General features: G+C 42.2%; 1 protein-coding gene across 9 annotated transcripts in view; it reads right to left on the bottom strand.

The window, feature by feature from the left end:
• CLOCK (clock circadian regulator) overlaps positions 1-18,201 on the bottom strand; it is a 69,974-nt gene that overhangs the window by 29,898 nt on the left and 21,875 nt on the right. For 8 of the 9 annotated variants that reach the window (XM_075421974.1, XM_075421981.1, XM_075421979.1 and 5 more), the window contains 4 exons: positions 8,809-8,923; positions 6,092-6,182; positions 4,391-4,450; positions 3,830-3,978 (listed from right to left, as the gene is read on the bottom strand). In XM_075421974.1, the coding sequence (XP_075278089.1) occupies positions 3,830-3,978; positions 4,391-4,450; positions 6,092-6,138 (256 nt within the window). In that variant the 5' untranslated portion in view covers positions 6,139-6,182; positions 8,809-8,923. The remainder of the gene's footprint in view (positions 1-3,829; positions 3,979-4,390; positions 4,451-6,091; positions 6,183-8,808; positions 8,924-18,201) is intronic. The other variant, XM_075421980.1, reaches the window with a different exon arrangement.

Here is an 18,201-nt window from a genome sequence, read left to right as displayed (position 1 = left end):
AATGAGATTTGTCTTCTTTTTCCTTCTCCCAGTTTGTGCTCCAGTCCTGCCAGACATCGTGGCAATGCTGAAGTTAACGACAGTAAGTAATGGATTTTGACAACAGAAAAACAGTCTTTCCTCTGAGACTACAATAAAATGTTTTATTGAAAGTGTTGTTTTCAAAGATGCAGAAGGCCAAAATTCCTGATCAGTCTAGGTCACTGAAACATCTAACCCTCCAGTATCTTGGCCAATCCTGGTCATTCTAACCTTTGCACTAAAAATTGGCACTGGCTTTTCTCTTCATCCCACCCTTTACTGTAAAGAAATAAGGTTATGTTAAAAAATGTGTAGGTTTGCAACAAAGCCTGTTAAGAGCTGTATGACAGACTCCACTGCAGAATTACCATCCGATTCACACACAGAAACGAATTTTGAACAGAGATTCCTGTAGGACTTAAGAGAAAGACAGATTAAATTAATGGCTGCTAAGCAAAACCAGACCCCAGGTTCTGAGAGCTGATGCTTCTTTATCAACTGCTAACGGAAAACAAGCAGCCAGACCGCGCAGCACTTCAGTTCTGATGAGTAACAAGGGTACTACAGGAGCGCTGGTTGCAAGGCCAACCTTGAACAAGTAACTGTGACTCCAGCATTTACACAAAGCGAAAGAACCAAGCCGTGTCTCGGAGGCTTTCCCATTTCTGAAGGCCAAGTCCGTACAAAGGCCGTGAGCTGGTTCGTCCGTTCAGATGGCTGATGGAGAACAGAAAACCTGGAACCGAGTTCAATATGGAAAAAGGGCTGGAACAGTTCACGACTTTGTTTCCCAGACTGAAGGGGGAAAACTTTACGAACGAGCTTTAGACTTCACTAAAAGAACAGCGAACGACAGCAATGTCATGCAAGAAGCAGCCAAGAAGTGGAGAGCTGCAAGGAGAGGGGAAAAATATACCAACAAAGAAGACGGGCCAGAATTTCCGATGATCGGACCTCACAGAAGACATAAATTGAGCAGGCTTTTGCTATCTGTTTTGAAATGGTATCACAAAGCGGTGAGAGAGGGCTGAAGAATTAGGATAACCTAAGCATGACCCCAAGCCTAACTTTTAAATCAGAATAAATATATTGAGCACTGAGGGGGAAGTCAAAGGACATGGAAATGAAAAGCTCTGCCACCAAAGCAGAGGCAAAATTCAATGTACTTAATGTATACAGCCTATAGGACACAGATAGTCTCCATTTTAGGACTGGAAAAGTCCAATTCATTGGCTCATTCTGGTCCGTATAATCATCCTACTTCAGAATTTTAAAAAGGCAGTCTGGCTTCTACAGTAGAAGGGATTTATACTGAAGAAAAGCAGAAATTTATGCCTTTAACGAACCATTCTGAAGTATCTTACCACAAGTACAGTGTTCTTCTACATTCCCCGTAATCAGAATAACAAGTACGATATTTGAAAACAGAGCCAAAGTAACATGGTAAAAACTTTTTTTCACTTCAACTTTAGAGAAACGCTTAAAAATCATGGCAGAAGGTTGCTGTCAAAGATAAACGACACTGAGGTCACGCTCCTGAGCTAGGTACCAGACAAAGAAGCATAACCAAGCTTGCACATTAAACTCCTCCAGCCTTCAAATCCTGGATCTGAAGCAACTCTGCATCAGTACTGAGCATCCTCAAAAGAAACTGCCAGCTGGGCCAAGAACTGCAGCATTTCTCTGTGGGTTGTATGAGCATCAGTCTACTCCTTGTCATTATAAGTGGCAAAACTCTTCAGTATTTCATAATTTTCAAAAATTTCTTGTTTACAAATTCAAAGGGAGATGACAGGCAGCATTAGCCAAGGAGAAGCTCTTGGTGATATAATTTCAGCGTGCTTACCCTGCTGGTTTTTCCCAATGAGGAACAGAATCCACACTGGCCAAAAACCATCTGGAGCTGCCACCTGAGTATCAAGTCTGGCCAACGTGAAAATGGTCCAGAAAGAACCAGAAGCGACGCAGTTAATCAGAACCTGGTGGCTGAACACAGCTGGATTTTCAACAAGAAAGCAGCTAATCATTGCTGAACAATTCATTTATTGCTGGGGTCACTCTGCTTTGTTGCAACAAACTGATCCAAGCACCTCAGGAGGCAAAGCACGCTCCTGAGCACTGCCAACATTTTGTCCAAAACATTTTAATGTCAACCAGTGCAGAGCAAGGCTGGTGAGCACTGGCAGCCAGAGCTTTAGGGAGCTGAATATGCCACGTGCGCTCACACAAAGCTGCACTCTGTCCCATCAGGTGGAGGACAAAAGCACCATGCCCTAACAGGCACTCATCTCCAGAGCTGCTTTTTTCCCCTTTATCCTAGAAAAATCAAAATAATTTAAAAACATAATCTCAGGAAGAAAGAAGTATGACTGGTGCTGCTGGCTGGCTGGCACACGCGTTCATCCTCCACTCTGTATTTTATGATAGGAATCATCAATACAAGATAAAGTGATTTTGAAACAGAACCAATTTTCACAAAGGCCTTACACTATTCTCCCTGCCTTTCCACTTTAATTGTTCTGTTTACCTTTTAACAGCACTATTCAGTACACATGTGGTGCTACTGGAACCGTAACACTAATGGAAGAGATGTGCTAGGACATGGAAAAAAATTATTCAGACCTTAATATACCTTAAATTGACACACATGCTGTTAATGAATACATACCTATCCATCCACTTAACAGCTTTACTTATTTTATTCCATAACCTAATAGCTCTTTCTTTTTCCCTACTGCTTTCTAGTTAGGATGCTTGGTCAGAAATTACTCAAAGAAATAGGTTAACTATGGAAAGGGCTCATTTTCTTGGATTTTTAATCTTGCTTTTGGCAGTGTCAACCACAAGGTGCCATATTAAGAACAAGCGTAGGAGCAGGAACAGGGATTTTTTTTTTATATACGTAAGTATCAAACAGCCATAAATAAGTGTACACTTGGTGGAAGAATTTTTTCATGACAGAAATAATGATCCGTCATGAACTTCTGTACAACATATCTGGGTATATCCCACCAGCAGCTGATGCAAACAACCAGAGATTCACAACACAGCAAGGTTGTTCAAAGACATTCATCGTTTTGACATCTCCCATGAGGGTTTACAAAACAACACAGGCACACTCAGTGGCTTACACATAAGCAGACAGGTCTTGAAAATTAAAAAGTTCAGCTACAAGTATTTCTGTATTATTCTGGAGGGTTTTTCCAGCTAAAAGGAAAGAAGATGCCCACACTCCTGGTCTGAGACCATCATCACCCTCGTTAAAGCAGCCACTTGCGTAGATACCTGATGTGGAGAGAGGGAGCATTAAGTTCCCTCAGCCTAGCTGCTGCTTCTTGCTTTATGTGGAAATTGGAAAGACAAACCAACTGTTCAAACTAGCCTTATCTAAATATCAGAGTGAGTACTTCCAGCAAGTACTGCCCCTGAAACGGATCAGTAGTAGCAAAGCTTTGACAATTTCCATTTCCATCTTCTGAAGCGACTACATTCTAAGGGTCTCCACCTGTCCACAACAAAGAACGTCAAGGTTATTCCAAAAGTAAATGCTTATCTTCAAGAACTTCCTTGACAACTATGGGACAAAAAAAATATTAGTGCTGGCTTCTGCAAAATATTAGCAAAAATAGTTCTATCTCTGCTACATAAATTATGATCTTAAGAATATCTTTCTCTGGGAACTCTTGACATTTTTTGACAATTTCCTTAAAGGAGCTGCAAAATTGTTAATGTTTTATGTACTAATTGAATATCATTAAAATAATTCAGAATTTACGATTTTTTTTGATCTATTTTTGCAAAGAATTACCTTTGTGCTTCCGTAAAAAGTCAATGCTCTTCTGCAGTACAGTGGATTTATCCATCTTCCGAGCATTACCTGGAAGCATAGAACCCAGCTCTTTGATAAGTACGTTAAACTGATCTCGGCGCTTCTTTTCAGACTTGTTTCTAGACACTCTGAAAAACAAAACAGAAAACGTTTTATAACAGCTGTGACACCTTCCTATAATAAGCTGCAGACTACTGCCAGGCTCCCGGTGCAATCGGCCCCTTACGAATCCCCGCTGTGAGAACTGTCAAAAACACCTACTCCAAATCTCAGACACCAGTTCTGAGGAACGGCTTCCTCCTCCTCATGGAAGGGTGCAGCAAAGCCTTTGGAATAAACCCTCCATTGACAAAAATACAAAATAATTGAACCACCATTACAAATACACAACATATCTGAACAACGACAGTAAAAGAAATGCTGTTGAATAATACAGTTATTTATAAAAGAATCACATTGTTGCTGTTTAGAAATCACCCTGTTAAGCCCAAATGTACAAGTACAGAATATTTCTCAGCTTTAAATAACTTAAAAACTTACCTTTTTGCTTTATCTTTGTCATCTTCTTCCACCAGCCCATCAAAAATGCTTCCATCATTTCTGAAAGAAACAAATGTTAGAGTGCAAAACTTCTCCTGTGGAGTCTGACCACCGCAAATCTCCGTCGTATCAAGAAACCAAAGCGCTGTTTTACTGTGATGTCTCGCAAAGACCATCACCAACTACTTGAAGCCAAGCCTGCTCTAAGTTCTTCTTGCAGGACATTTACTAAACAGAAAGCAAAAACCCTTACACTTCTGACGCGACTCAAAGGATTTTCAGACTATTTCTAATGAGAACTTACAACCCTGTGCAAACACTTAATTGAACACAGCTTGATTTTATTTTTCTGTCTTCTTGATTATTCGGATTACCTCACCCTTTTGAAAACATGAGAGGACAAATATAATTTTAATTTTACTTATTGGCAACTTCTGCTACAATTTCTGGAAATATTTATAGTAAGAAAGCACAATGGTCTTAAAAACTTAAGTATCATTAATGGAAGAGGGCTGAGGAATATGCTATACTTCATCCATATAAGTAATTTTATAAATAGATAATTAATATCAACATTAAACACAGTAATAGCAATTATTCATTAGATTTGCTTTCTAACCAAGTATCACATAAATATTCCTCAACTAACAACTGTCCATGTACTGCTCAAGAGGTATTAAAAAATCAAAATGAGAACATGTTTCTCTTGAAGATGCCTCAGTATACTTCACACAACACCTTCGTTTCATTTCCTCTGATTTTAAAAGCAAAGTCAAAACTGTTCTTCTACCTCCCAAAACTGCCATATCACGGATTTTCACGCTTTATTTCTCTAACTTCTTCTGTCTGCTTTCAGTCTATTCAGTGCTGTCGACACTGATCTCTGTGTCCACCCTTCCTTATTTGACCCTAATCTTTCCTTCCCTTAACCCAAGTAACTGTCACCAAGCAATCGTACATAACACTAAGCACTGATGGCAGGAAGGAATTATTTTGTACGCTACTACATAAACATAAAGCAACTAAAAAAAATTTGTATATTCAAAGGGCTGAAATTTCAGTGAAATGCCACAGAGCTTCACTAAAAGAACTAAAAGTGCCAAACAGGCACTTTTTACCCTTTGCTTTTATTGTTATTTATTCAGAACAGGTTTAACTTTCCATAAATTTGATGGAAGTTTTGTTTCCTGAAGCCTCACAAATGGTAACACACAGAATATTACAGACAGGTGTTCACCTAAGCTGCTAAGAAAGTCCAGCGCAAGGAATCAAGTAGAAACCACGTCTCAGCTATTGCTTTTCCCTTGAAATAGGTTAGCAGGTCACTTTACTATCATCTGCAGCATCACTAATTGTCTAAGTGTGTGTATTTTCCTTAATCAAATACTGAAGTACTCAAAAAAAAAATTTGAAGTAAACATTAAAAATCAACTTAAATTGCACAGATGCTGTTCCATGGCTGAAAACAAGTAATAGTTTCAGACTCATCTCCAACAATAAAAATCACTATTTCCAATGACTACAAAACAACACATCTAACAACTACCAAAATAACTTTGTAAAAAAAAAAAAAAGCCAAAACCTCACTCCTCTTATTTTTTGCATAAATTATTATTCTCTATATATTAACTGTAAGAAAAGTTTATTAACGAAAGCATTGAACAGTAATTCCTCCAAAAGTCTTAGTGGCTGTTAACATACCTGTCAGCAATGGAGCTCATTTTATGGGTGCTTATGGTAAAAAACATAACACAGCACACTTTAGTCTTGTGGTAGACATTTGTACGTTTGCCTGTAAGAGAAGAATAAACACGAAAATGTGACTCTGGAGGAACAAACGTGCTTCATCTGAGCACACCGAAGTTTTCCTTTGCTCTATAAGCTGCTCTTCATCTTCCCCTCTCTTCCAGCCTCCTGCTCTGCCCTCCTACCTTCTCTCCTTCAGTCTCCACCACCAGCATAACTTGGACTTTAACATCTCATTTTACATGACAAAGTTCAAGAGAACACTGTTTTAATAAGTGTCACGATAAATAAGTCTGGACTAAACCAACACAAATCTTTTTCTGATTCTGCATTTAGATATAGCTTTCTATTTTTATTTTAACTTGTACCTAAATTGCTCTCATAATTCTGAAGGTTAAACAGATGTAAAAGACACTCCTCAGTAGTAATACATTCTATTTAAAAATTGTGCAAACGGAAAGCATTTGGGTTGCCGTATTTTACAGCTGTTATTTATTTCTTACTATACTTTTTTCTTGAGCACATTGTTACAACAGACCTATGAAATGATGACAATCAGATACCTATTCGAGTGTGATCTCCACACTGTGAGAAAGCTACAGTTAACCCGGCCATTTCTGAAAGCAGTCAGTTCTTCATTACAAAAGTTCAGTACGAAGTTTTTTGTTTCTTCAGGTGTACATATGATTTTGAATACGGAATGTGAATGAAATATTAACAGTGAGAGAAGGAATGTAAAATTAAAGTAAGTATTAATTCAACAAATAACCTACTTTTAGGCACCTCAAAATTACATGACTGTATGGAAAGGCTGAAATGTTTATGAAAACATAAAACAATGCAATTAAACCTTTCTCCTTGACACAGAAAAGTCAGATGTCAGAGGCTGCTCAAAGGGAGCAGCAGGACTGGAGCAGCGTCAGTGGTTAAGGAACAGCTGCATGCAGGAAGGAGTTTTATACAAGCCGAACTTGCAGATCTTTGGGAATTTTTCTATGTTATAAACTTCATAGGAAAAGGCATTGCATTTATTTCAAAGGAGCTGGGTTTAGTCACTTTAGTGACTCATAGTTTCTGAGAAGGAAGGATTTTTTTTTGCTTCTGAAAGTGCCAGATCTAGTGCAACTTGCGGTGTTAATACCGCAAGAAATATGGCAGCTGCAGCTCCATGACCCACACAATCTGCAAAACGTTCCAGGAAAATTGTATCTCAGTTTTTTAATATATGGGGAAACGGAGATAGACAGCTTATGTCTCCACCAGATCTACAACAGCCACATACTATACAGCTTTGCTTCACAAGCCTAGGATTCTTCCCCGCCAATCTTCGTAAGTGGAGGGCAGCAGGAAGGCAGCTGGGAGAGCTCTGCTGCAGCACAACCTCTTCCAGGGTGCCCAAGGGCCCCACTGGCCCTCTCACCCACTTCTTCAGTTAATAAGGCCCAACCTGCTCCTGCCTTTATTCTTCAAAATCTAGTGCCCCGAGGAGATGCTGGAAGCAACCATCCCTTCACTCCAATTCTTCAAAATAACCACTGCACTGGCCACACCGACAAATTAAATTCCCCAGCTCAGTTGGCCAGGTTTTATAAAGTAACAGATTCACACTATCTGAAATCCAGCCAGAAATGGCAGGAGGAAGGTAAACTAAAAAGAAGTGTTTGATCGAATTTTGGTCAAAAGCAAACAGCAACAGACAGATTGCTCAGCAGTAAAAAACAGCTACCACCACCGGCATGGAATTAGGTTTAAACTCCAGACACCAGTTAGAAACTTGTTTTTGTTTAGCTGACATAGCATGCACTAATATAGGTATGTACTATTTACTTTTTTTTAGCCCTTTGTTAATTTTTAAATTAATTTGGTACCTAACGCTATAGGGATCAAGAGTAACACTAAATTCTGTAGGAATAGTGATACACTGTCCCATTCATCTGCAAAATAAAAAACACAGGTACAGCTAAACACAAAAAACTTTCACCTGTGACACAAATGACATCATTACACAGAATCAGAATTTAAGAGTCAATATTTTCATTTTAACAAAGAACCCAGTTGTTACAATTCAACAAAATCATTCCTCTGTCACAGTATACAGGTCCTACGTCAGAATAACAGAATGGTAGGGGTTGGAAGGGACCTCTGTGGGTCATCTAGTCCAACCCCCCCACCGAAGCAGGGTCACCCAGAGCAGGTTGCACAGGACCTTGTCCAGGTGGGTCTTGAATATCTCCAGAGAAGGAGACTCCACAACCTCCCTGGGCAGCCTGGGCCAGGGCTCCGTCACCCTCAGAGGGAAGAAGTTCTTCCTCATGTTCAGACGGAATTTCCTGTGCTTTAAAAGAAGTCGAAGACTACAGGCAGTGCCCCTGTAGTGCATCTGCTTCTCTCTCTCTGAGGTCTGACCCTTCTGTCTCTGCATCCAAACGCGCACTGCACGAAGCACTTTCAGCACCTGCGCATGCCAACGGGCGAGACCGCAGAGAGAACGCCAACGAAACCAGTCGAGTTGAAAGCAAACACTACAGAAATCAAGGACTGGGCCTACTGCTAAGAACCAAATTCTGTCATGTTCCGGAGAACAAAACACCCTGCTCAACACTGCTGATCAGCCCTGCAGTGCTGATGGTTGAAAGTCACAGGAACCTCATTAATTATAAGCACAATTTTACCTTTTACACTTTGGGACTTGTTAAAGTGTCAGGTTTAGTTATGAAACCTAGTTCCTTTGAAGAACAACGTGGAGCTCAATGTATCCTCTTCTGCTGAAAAGCATTAAATTCTGAACTGTAAAAAAATAAAAGAGAACTTTATAATCAAGGAGTTTTACAATGATCACTTGTTTATTTTTTTTCCTACTAAAGAAGAAGTAATCATTCCATGAAGACTAATTTATATGTGCAATATTACAGAATCACAGAATGTTCGGGGTTGGAAGGTGCCTCTGTGGGTCACCCAGTCCAACCCCCTGCCAAAGCAGGTTCACCCAGAGCAGGCTGCACAGCACCGCGTCCAGGCAGGTCTGGAATATCTCCAGAGAAGGAGACTCCACAGTCTCCCTGGGCAGCCTGGGCCAGGGCTTCATCACCCTCAGAGGGAAGAAGTCCTTCCTCGTGTTCAGCTGGAACTTCCTGTGCTTCAGTTTGTGCCCGTTGCCCCTTGTCCTGTCGCTGGGCACCACTGGAAAGAGTCTGGCCCCATCCTCCTGACACCCACCCTGCAGATATTTATAAGCATTTATTAGGTCCTCTCTCAGCCTTCTCCAGGCTGAACAAGCCCAGCTCCCTCAGCCTTTCCTCGTAGGAGAGATGCTCCAGGCCCCTCATCATCCTCATAGCCCTCCGCTGGACTCTCTCCAGTTGCTCCTCATCTTTCTTGCACTTGGGAGCCCAGCACTGGACACAGCACTCCAGATGAGGCCTCACTGGGGCAGAGTAGAGGGGAAGGAGAACCTCCCTCGACCTGCTGGCCACACTCCTCTTGATGCACCCCAGGATGCCATTGGCCTTCTTGGCAGCCAGGGCACACTGCTGGCTCATGGTCACCCTGTCGTCCACCAGCACACCCAGGTCCCTCTCCACAGAGTTGCTCTCCAGCAGGTCCGCCCCAGCCTGTACTGGTGCCTGGGGTTGTTCCTGCCCAGGTGCAGGACCCTGCCCTTGCCCTTGTTGATCTTCATCAGGCTCCTCTGCGCCCAACTCTCCAGCCTGTCCAGGTCTCGCTGAATGGCAATATTCTGCATACTAAAATATCCCCGGTATTTCACTGTCTGAATTCATCTTGCTTTAAAGCTCTTCTTGATAAAATGGATATTCTGAAACAATTTCATCTCTGCCTTAAGCTATCACTTTATGCCAATCTTTCATTTTGAAGTAATTTTTACTTTTGAATTCGGTATCTCTCACACCACCTACATCTTCACTTCCACTTGCTACCTCCGAAGTGTATCTTCACACCATTATTTCAACACCTTTTCTCCTGAAACTCTCACCTGGGCCTTCACTGCCTTTTTCAGTTACGTCTTGTCCTCTCCCAGTCTCCAAAGTCGTCACTCTGAGAACTCCACAATGTGCAGAACGCTGCTGCTTGCAACTGGCAAAGCTGCCGTGCTGCATTCCTGTTACTCCCTCCAACACAGCCTACTTTCAAATTCCACTTCAGAAACATTTCCAGGAACTTATCCCAAACCTACCTCAAAAACGCACTTTTTCCTTAAAAAAACTCGGCGCCAGTGTAAGTGACCACCAACTTCCAGCCTCTTTATACCATTACTTTTCATTTATACAGTTTCTTCCCTTGCACCATGCTATTTTCTACATATTAAAGTTACACAGAATCAGTTTTTTCTCCTGGCTTTATCCCGTTTCTCTCTGCCTTGCTTAATGTTCATAAAATAAAATGCATTTACTATACTACATACGTGTACCACTGCCGAAAAATTCTGTTTTAAAGCATATTAAATTCTGAAAAGTAGGCTGGGATCTAAAAACTAAGCTTACGTTACTCCTAAATTCATTAACAGATTTTATGGCAAACACCAGACTTTTCTGCATGCAGCTAACGGAGGCTCTTAGGCAGTTAAAATACAGATGCGAACCTGAACGTAGGAAGTTAAAGCACAGCAGAAAAACCTGCCAACAGGAGAAAAACAACTACAGCATGATTGAGTGAAGCCACTTGTTCTTTTCTGGCCAAACAACCTGCTGGCCCATTGACCTACTTTTTTAAGTGCTTGCAGCCTCCTCTCCTGTTCTGTTTTGTTCCGTTTGACAAGCGCAAACATTAATAGTGACAGAGAGTCCCGTGGAAGCCCAGGTGACAGAGACTGCACGGCGGAACCTGCGGTTTTAAACTGCTTGGAGTCGAGCAGCTCTGCCCACCCAGCTCTAACCGAGTTCTAACGAGGAAAATTTCAGGCCCCAGCTCTGCAATATGCAGAGGCCCGTTTGGACTTGATGATCTTAGAGGTCTTTTCCAACCTATGATCCAACGATCAGGAAGTTCCGTCTGAACGTGAGGAAGAACTTCTTCCCTCTGAGGGTGACGGAGCCCTGGCCAAGGCTGCCCAGGGAGGCTGTGGAGTCTCCTTCTCTGGAGATATTCAAGACCCGCCTGGACGCGGTGCTGTGCAGCCTGCTCTGGGTAACCCTGCTTCAGCAGGAGGGTTGGACTAGATGACCCACAGAGGTCCCTTCCAACCCCTACGATTCTGTGATTCTGTGATTTCTAAAGAAATCATGACCAAACACTTAAGACAAACAGCACAGGACTTAAGCACAGAACCATATCTGATAATGTCTAAAACAGAATCAAAAAAAAGGGACCTTTTAAAGCATATTACAAAAAGGGATTTTAAGAGGAGGAGGAAAGGAATATGCTTAAACCAGACCAAAAGGAAAGCTAATCACAGTGGAAAAGCTTTGTAACCAAAGCCACACAGATCTCCAGCTCAGCAGAAACAGCACGCGTGTGAAAGCCAGCAGAAAGGTTAAGGCGCCTACGCGCCAGCATTGCCCGCCGCGAGCGTCCAAAGGTCATGGGTCCGTCTCCACAGTTCACCAGGGCTTTTTTAAATGCAATAACTTCTGCGTATTTGTCTCTAGATACTACGTCAGTGCATGTTTTTCAAACTTTTCTGTAACCAAGGCGGCTAGGAACTTACTGTCTTCGAGAAAGCTGAGGTCCTCAATCAAAAAACCTCAGCTGCCGCCGTGGATATACAAATTATTGATACACACCGTTGCTCAATCCGCAGCAAAATCGCAACAGCTTGCAACGCTGCAGCTTCTGCACTATGCTGACTTATCATTCACAGAGAGGCAGTAAGTTCTTGGGTGCCAAGTTATTGCTCGGCCAAAGAAACAAGGTTCTGAAAAAGTCACCGGGTCAAAAGTCACAACCCAACCTCAGGTAACAGCAACAAGTTCACGCCGTCTGGTAAAACACCCCATGAAATTATTTCAATCACTTCAGGCCAATCCTCAATACCAGTACGTGCGTTGGCGATGCTAAATCTGAGAAACAACTGAACAAACTGTGAAAGGACACTACAGGCTCGCTCACGGCAGATGTGCTCTCAGGACTGGACTGAAAAATGGATGGGCCGACAGTCCAGGCATGGCCTGTACTTCATTTTGTACACAGTCAGTGACCGAAATCCTTACGTCTCCAGCACTCCACCTTCACGGTAACCTTGCTACGTATTTTTGGGGAAGAATCAGTATTGCCCTTAGATTGTAAAAAAGATTTATATACATGTATCTTGATTTTATAAGTTCTATTTTCGTGACTTTACAGATGACAGCCCTCAGACAGAATTAACGTGAGATGATGTGTATTAAGACAAATAACTCACCCAGGAACTATCATAGGAGAAATATAGGAAACAATACAGCTTTCCAACACCACCGTTTCTTCAGACAGAAACAGATTAACTTCTTTAATACAACCTGATCTCTGTGCCATAATCCCATTTTGCCAGGGGAGCAAACTAGTTATTATAACCACCAAGGATTAGCTTTAGAGAAGATCTTGTTTAAAGAATCAAAAACCACAGCAGAGCACCCGATGCCCCAGCCCAGCCCTAACGCCAGCGACACACCGGGGTCAGCAAGCCAGGGAGCAGAACCACCACACTGTGAGCAGACGGCCGAGGCAGAACCTGACTCCCAACGTGAGCACAGCACCAAAGGCCCCACTCGTTACGCAGATTCTGAGGATAACGATAAACCTTCTCGATACTCCTCACCAGGAGCAAAGCAGCATTTGCTTCTGATAATTCACATGGTGAACTTCTGGGGTTTTACTCTACCGGAACACCCCACCATCGTGGGCGAGCAGAGGTCCATCCATCATCTCACGCCTAGAAGAGCGCATCAGTACCACTCGGGTTCTCCATTTCGCTCTCTCCTTCACAGGTTTACCTCCAGCCCAACAGCAAGCAAATTAGGGTAACGACTGATTGATCCCTTCTCGCCAATCAAAGGCTATCTGTCAAAACACTATGTTTTTAAAACTGACACATCTCTTTCATTTTCTACCTCCAAATAAAAAAAAAAGGAAAAACAAACACAAATACCAGAAGATTAGGCTGAAAGGAATTTCAAGAAACATTGTCCAAACTTCACAGCTGAAAATGTTGTTCTAGCACCTGGGAATAGTCATATATTGCAACCTTTTCTTTACCGTGTCACCAACCCAACTGTAATCTTGGTCTGTGCTTATGCAGAAGAGCCGACACAGCCCAGAAACGTCATTTTCTGTAGATAAGCACAGTAATACAGCAGGTATACATCTCCATCTGCTTCACCAGAAAACAGAGTAGGAGAGGGCTGCTTCTAGCAGACAGCCACACAACTGGATCCCAGATGGCCTTTTAACAGGAAAATGGGTGAGTGGACACGAGTGGACAGAGCAGTGGTGGGCAGGGGTGCTCCCTCTAACCATGAGCTAGAGAGATGGAACTTGCAAACCGCGGTCAGTCTCTGAGCAGCTTCCTTGGGTCCACTGTCATTGCAGGGAGCAGACACGGACACATCTGTGTGCAATAGAATGAGGAAAGGGCGGCAGGACAGATGACTGGTGGTGTAGGCTGCCATTATCAGCGTACCTCAGCCAGTCTCAAGTCTGTTCCTGAGGGACTACGGGGAAAGAGGGTAAGTCCAAGCACTCTACAGGAGAGATGAACTGCTTGGTAGGAGGCCTATTGTAGTAGTGGTCAGAGACACCACAGATGTAGTGGAGGTATAATGGCATTTGAAAGTGTGCACACTATTTGCCCACACATCTATCTGTACATAGTCCAAACCAACAGCAGCAGTTGGAAGAGCCTACAGATCACCATGAGTGGGAGACAATGCAGCAACCACAGAGCTAAAAAGAGGTTAAGTTCTTAGAAATGGTTTGTCACGCAGAATCACAGAATGGCAGGGGTTGGAGGGACCCTCTGTGGATCACCCAGTCCAACCCCCTGCCACAGCAGGGTCACCCAGAGCAGGCTGCACAGCACCGCGTCCAGGCGGGGTTTGAATATCTCCAGAGAAGGAGACTCCACAGCCTCCCTGGGCAGCCTGTGCCAGGGCTCCGTCACCCTCAGAGTGAAGAAGTCCTTCCCTGTGTTCAGCTGGGGGAAGAACTACTCAGCCTTCTCTTCTCCAGGCTGAACAAGCCCAGCTCCCTCAGCCTCTCCTCGTAGCAGAGATGCTCCAAGTCCCCTCCTCATCCTCGCAGCCCTCCGCTGGACTCTCTCCAGCAGCTCCTCATCTTTCTTGAACTGGGGAGCCCAGAACTGGACACAGTACTCCAGGTGCAGCCTCACCTTGTCTGCTCCCTGCAAAGGTAATAGACCTAAGCAAGCTGCTCTGACAAGCCAGGCTGAAAGTCATGGTAAATAACATCCTCACAGAAACACGGATGGTGAGGATTAGAGGAAAAAGCAATTCTCTGCTGCATTGTTCACATATTAAGACTGCCCCACCATCAGGAGGGAACTTTGCTCTGTAACTTGGGACTGAATGCCGTTGGCAGTTTCCATCTATCTCGCTCACGCCTGAAGAAAACTCCCGTGGCCACCACTGTTCTGTTCCAGACCATCCGAGCTGATCTCCGCTCGCCAGCTGTTCTGCTGCTGCTCTTCCACTTTCCTCAGGAGTCTCCATCTCCTTCCTCACGAGAGATGGGCCCACAGCTCCCTCCCCAGTACAGTGCAGCTCTCTAATGCTGGTTCAGCCCTGTCTCAGAAAGCATAAAGGATAACCAAAAAACCAGTACAAACCTAACCAAGTTTATAAGAAAAATTTAAAAGGCAGTGTTTCATGACCTGGCCATCAGAAATAATGGCTATTCTTCTGTATTCTCTTTTAAAATATTTTCTCAGTCCTTTGTATTCACAGTTCCTTACTGGAGATCCCCTTCCTTCAACAACAAAGCCATAAGTGTGTTAGAAATAATGCCTGTAAATCCTGTGCAACTGGTCTGTACAAGACAGAGACTGCAGCTACACATCACGATTCCATTTTGTACCCGTTTTTATTTATAAGGCTCCACCCTGCTTCTTGCTACCCTTCTGTGGCTTTCAGTGGAGGAGCGTACCCCCTTCAGCTCTGGCCACACACTGAAACAGATTCGTGAAATGATGTGTTTAAAAGCACCCACATATCACACATTTTAGATATACAACCTTTATTATTAAAAAGTGTGGCTTCATGTACCTTTGAAAACTGGCACAGCTGAGGAACAGTAACCCTCCACAGAGACGAGCAGGGTTAGACTGACGAGTATGGACTGTGTTTGCACATCTTTAATACAATTTATCTCTTAATCAAGTCTGGCTGAAAAATACACCTACTGCCTTCTTAAATGGTGCTTCACAAACAAAACAGGACTTCGCAACATTAATTTATTACCATGAGAATCTAACCTGTTAGTGTTAGAATTCAAAACTGAAAATCTGCACATCTCTAAATCTCCAGTTCCTGTAACGGGATTCTGGGCCGAAACAACTTGAAGCCAGCCAGGTCAAGAACAGATTCTAAATCATGTCCACTGTGCTGCAGAAAAAGTGCTGGAGATTGTGTAAAACCTGGAGATTCTGCTAAATGATCCCACAAGAGCCATCTAAACTTGGTATATTTTACAACAAACAAGTAAAATCCCAGCTTTCTTCTTCCAGCCTCTTATATGGAACTGAGAATGCAGGCAACTGACGGGGGTTTTTCACAAGTTCAAATGGGGAAAAAAATACCACATACACGCTCAAAAGTTAAAATTCCCACTGAATATCATTCATTATCCCAGAAAACTGCTACATACAAAATAATGATTTTATACAGAATAAATTTACCAGACAAAAAAAAATTATTCACTTGATGATTTAATATCAACAGAAATTTAAGAAACAAAACTTTAAAATATGGCACCAAGATATCTACACTTTGAAATTATTCATGCCATTACAATTGTGCATATTTATGAAACGGAGCATTAGCAATTTAAAATGTTTTGTATCAGATACAGATGTTAGTTTAAACAACAGTGTGTATAAAATGGTTTGTCACTTTTTCCTCAGAGCAGAATACCGAGAATACTAATAAATCTAACCAAAGAAGAAAAATTGAACACTTCATTCCAACGCTGAAAAATCTACAGGAAAATTCACTGAGAAACGAGACAAAGAGTTACACATTATTTTTCCTCTAGCCCAATAACCAGAGGGAAGAATGTCTAGATATAGACAGTAAACTGATTTTTGAGAACTGTCCTAGAGAAAATTCATTACCAAATTCAACACACACAATCATTACAGTCCAAGCAAGACAACACCAAGCAAATTCTTCTTCCATTCCATACAATATTTATGCTTGGTGTTGATATAAACTCATGTTTAAATTTAGAAAATGAGACTTTACAGTTATTATGAGACAAAAACAAACACTCAGCTATCCACTACAATTAATCTTGCAGCAAAACATGAACTTACATGTTAGGTGAGCACCTGAACTGCCAGACTTTTAGTACATGCGTGTGTGTTGCGAGGTGGGAAAAGCAGCTAAAGAGAAAGTTTTGAAACTCACACAAATGAATCTTTCCAAAAGTCTATCCTAGACCAGAAAAAATCTACTCAGTGAAGATTTATTAGTTTTTATATACAAATGAACTCTTAGTACTTTTTACTACTGTATTCTAAAATCTCCAGAAATCCAAGAAGTCAACTTCTTACAGAGCCGCTTCGCCATCTGTTAAGTTATGCAAGTTCTTTCTGCACCCAACGCCTTTACAGTCTATTTAGGAGAAATTTTAAGGATGTAGCTATGAGTCTTCAATCAGTTTTGCTTGATCTATAATCCACCTTACCTTTTAAGGGACAACCGGCTAGTCCATACCAACAACTTAATCCTTTAAGATACCATTATCTAGCACATCCAGAAATATCTTACTGCTTCTCGGTCATGCACACTTTAAAAAGGGGTGGAGGGGGCAGAGGGAAAGCGTCACGCCATGCCAGACAACTCAGTTAAACGAGCTCAAGTATTATTATTTCTTTTTTTTAATAGGAGATAAAGACTTGTTCCTAACTCACGGACAGGGCACTCACCTAGGATGTGGGATAAACAGACTAAGTACTTCCTCTGACTCAGCCGGCAGGTGAAGAACTACCACACGTACGCCAGCAAGACCAACACACGCAGACCATGCAGGTGGCTACATGGCTGCAGGTACGGGGCACTTCCCACCCTAACAGTTCTTTTACTGGTAAGCGCTTTTACCAAACTCCTTGGTCAAGATGAAGCTTTTCATAATGTTAGCCTCTGAGCAGGACTTTGACCACTCATTTCCACACCCATATTAAACTTCCTCTCTTCTGCTAGCATTAGTATCTGTGATCACACAGTCAACACAGCCTAAAACTGGTCCAGCCTAAAACTAACCCAAATAGTGTTTCGTTCAGCTAAATCAACTACATTTGTTTCACCATATGGCTGCTCAAAAGCTGCGCTGGCACAGGGGAAGGGGAAGCAATGAATCACCAGGTTAGACAGCTTTTGGCAACGATGCCACTTCATGCTGACCTACACCATGTGTTAAATTACAACCAGAGAACAAAATTAGGAAAAATGAGATTCAGATTTGTGCTCAAAGAAACAAGTGTTGTAGCTACTACTTCAGAAGTCTGCTTCATATTTAAATGAAACATCTGTACTCTCCCATGCATTGCTGCACCTCACGTGGCAACCTGTGACAAATGGAATTTATGGACAGAATTAAGTTTGTTTAGATGCACTGATCCCGACTTCTGGATATAAAGCAAATCCAGAACCCTGCCTTAGAGTCAATGGGAAACTGTAGCAAAATGTAAAGCACGGGAGTATATATACCTGACGTGTTGCTAAGTAGTTATCAACCTATCTATCAAAGATGTTAATTAGCATGGACTGCGAATGTTTAAAGCTTATCCTCAGTACAGGTACTTATACAAGGGTATTCACCTAAATGACTAATATGAAACTAAGAATATTTAATGAAAGAATGATTTATACCAACAGCAGCTATTTGTAACTCTTAGAGTT

The sequence above is a fragment of the Opisthocomus hoazin genome, chromosome 5, assembly GCF_030867145.1.
Source record: "Opisthocomus hoazin isolate bOpiHoa1 chromosome 5, bOpiHoa1.hap1, whole genome shotgun sequence".
Classification (NCBI taxonomy): Eukaryota; Metazoa; Chordata; class Aves; order Opisthocomiformes; family Opisthocomidae; genus Opisthocomus; species Opisthocomus hoazin.
The sequence above is the reverse complement of the archived record's forward strand: the minus strand, read 5'-3'. Positions and strand labels throughout refer to the sequence as shown.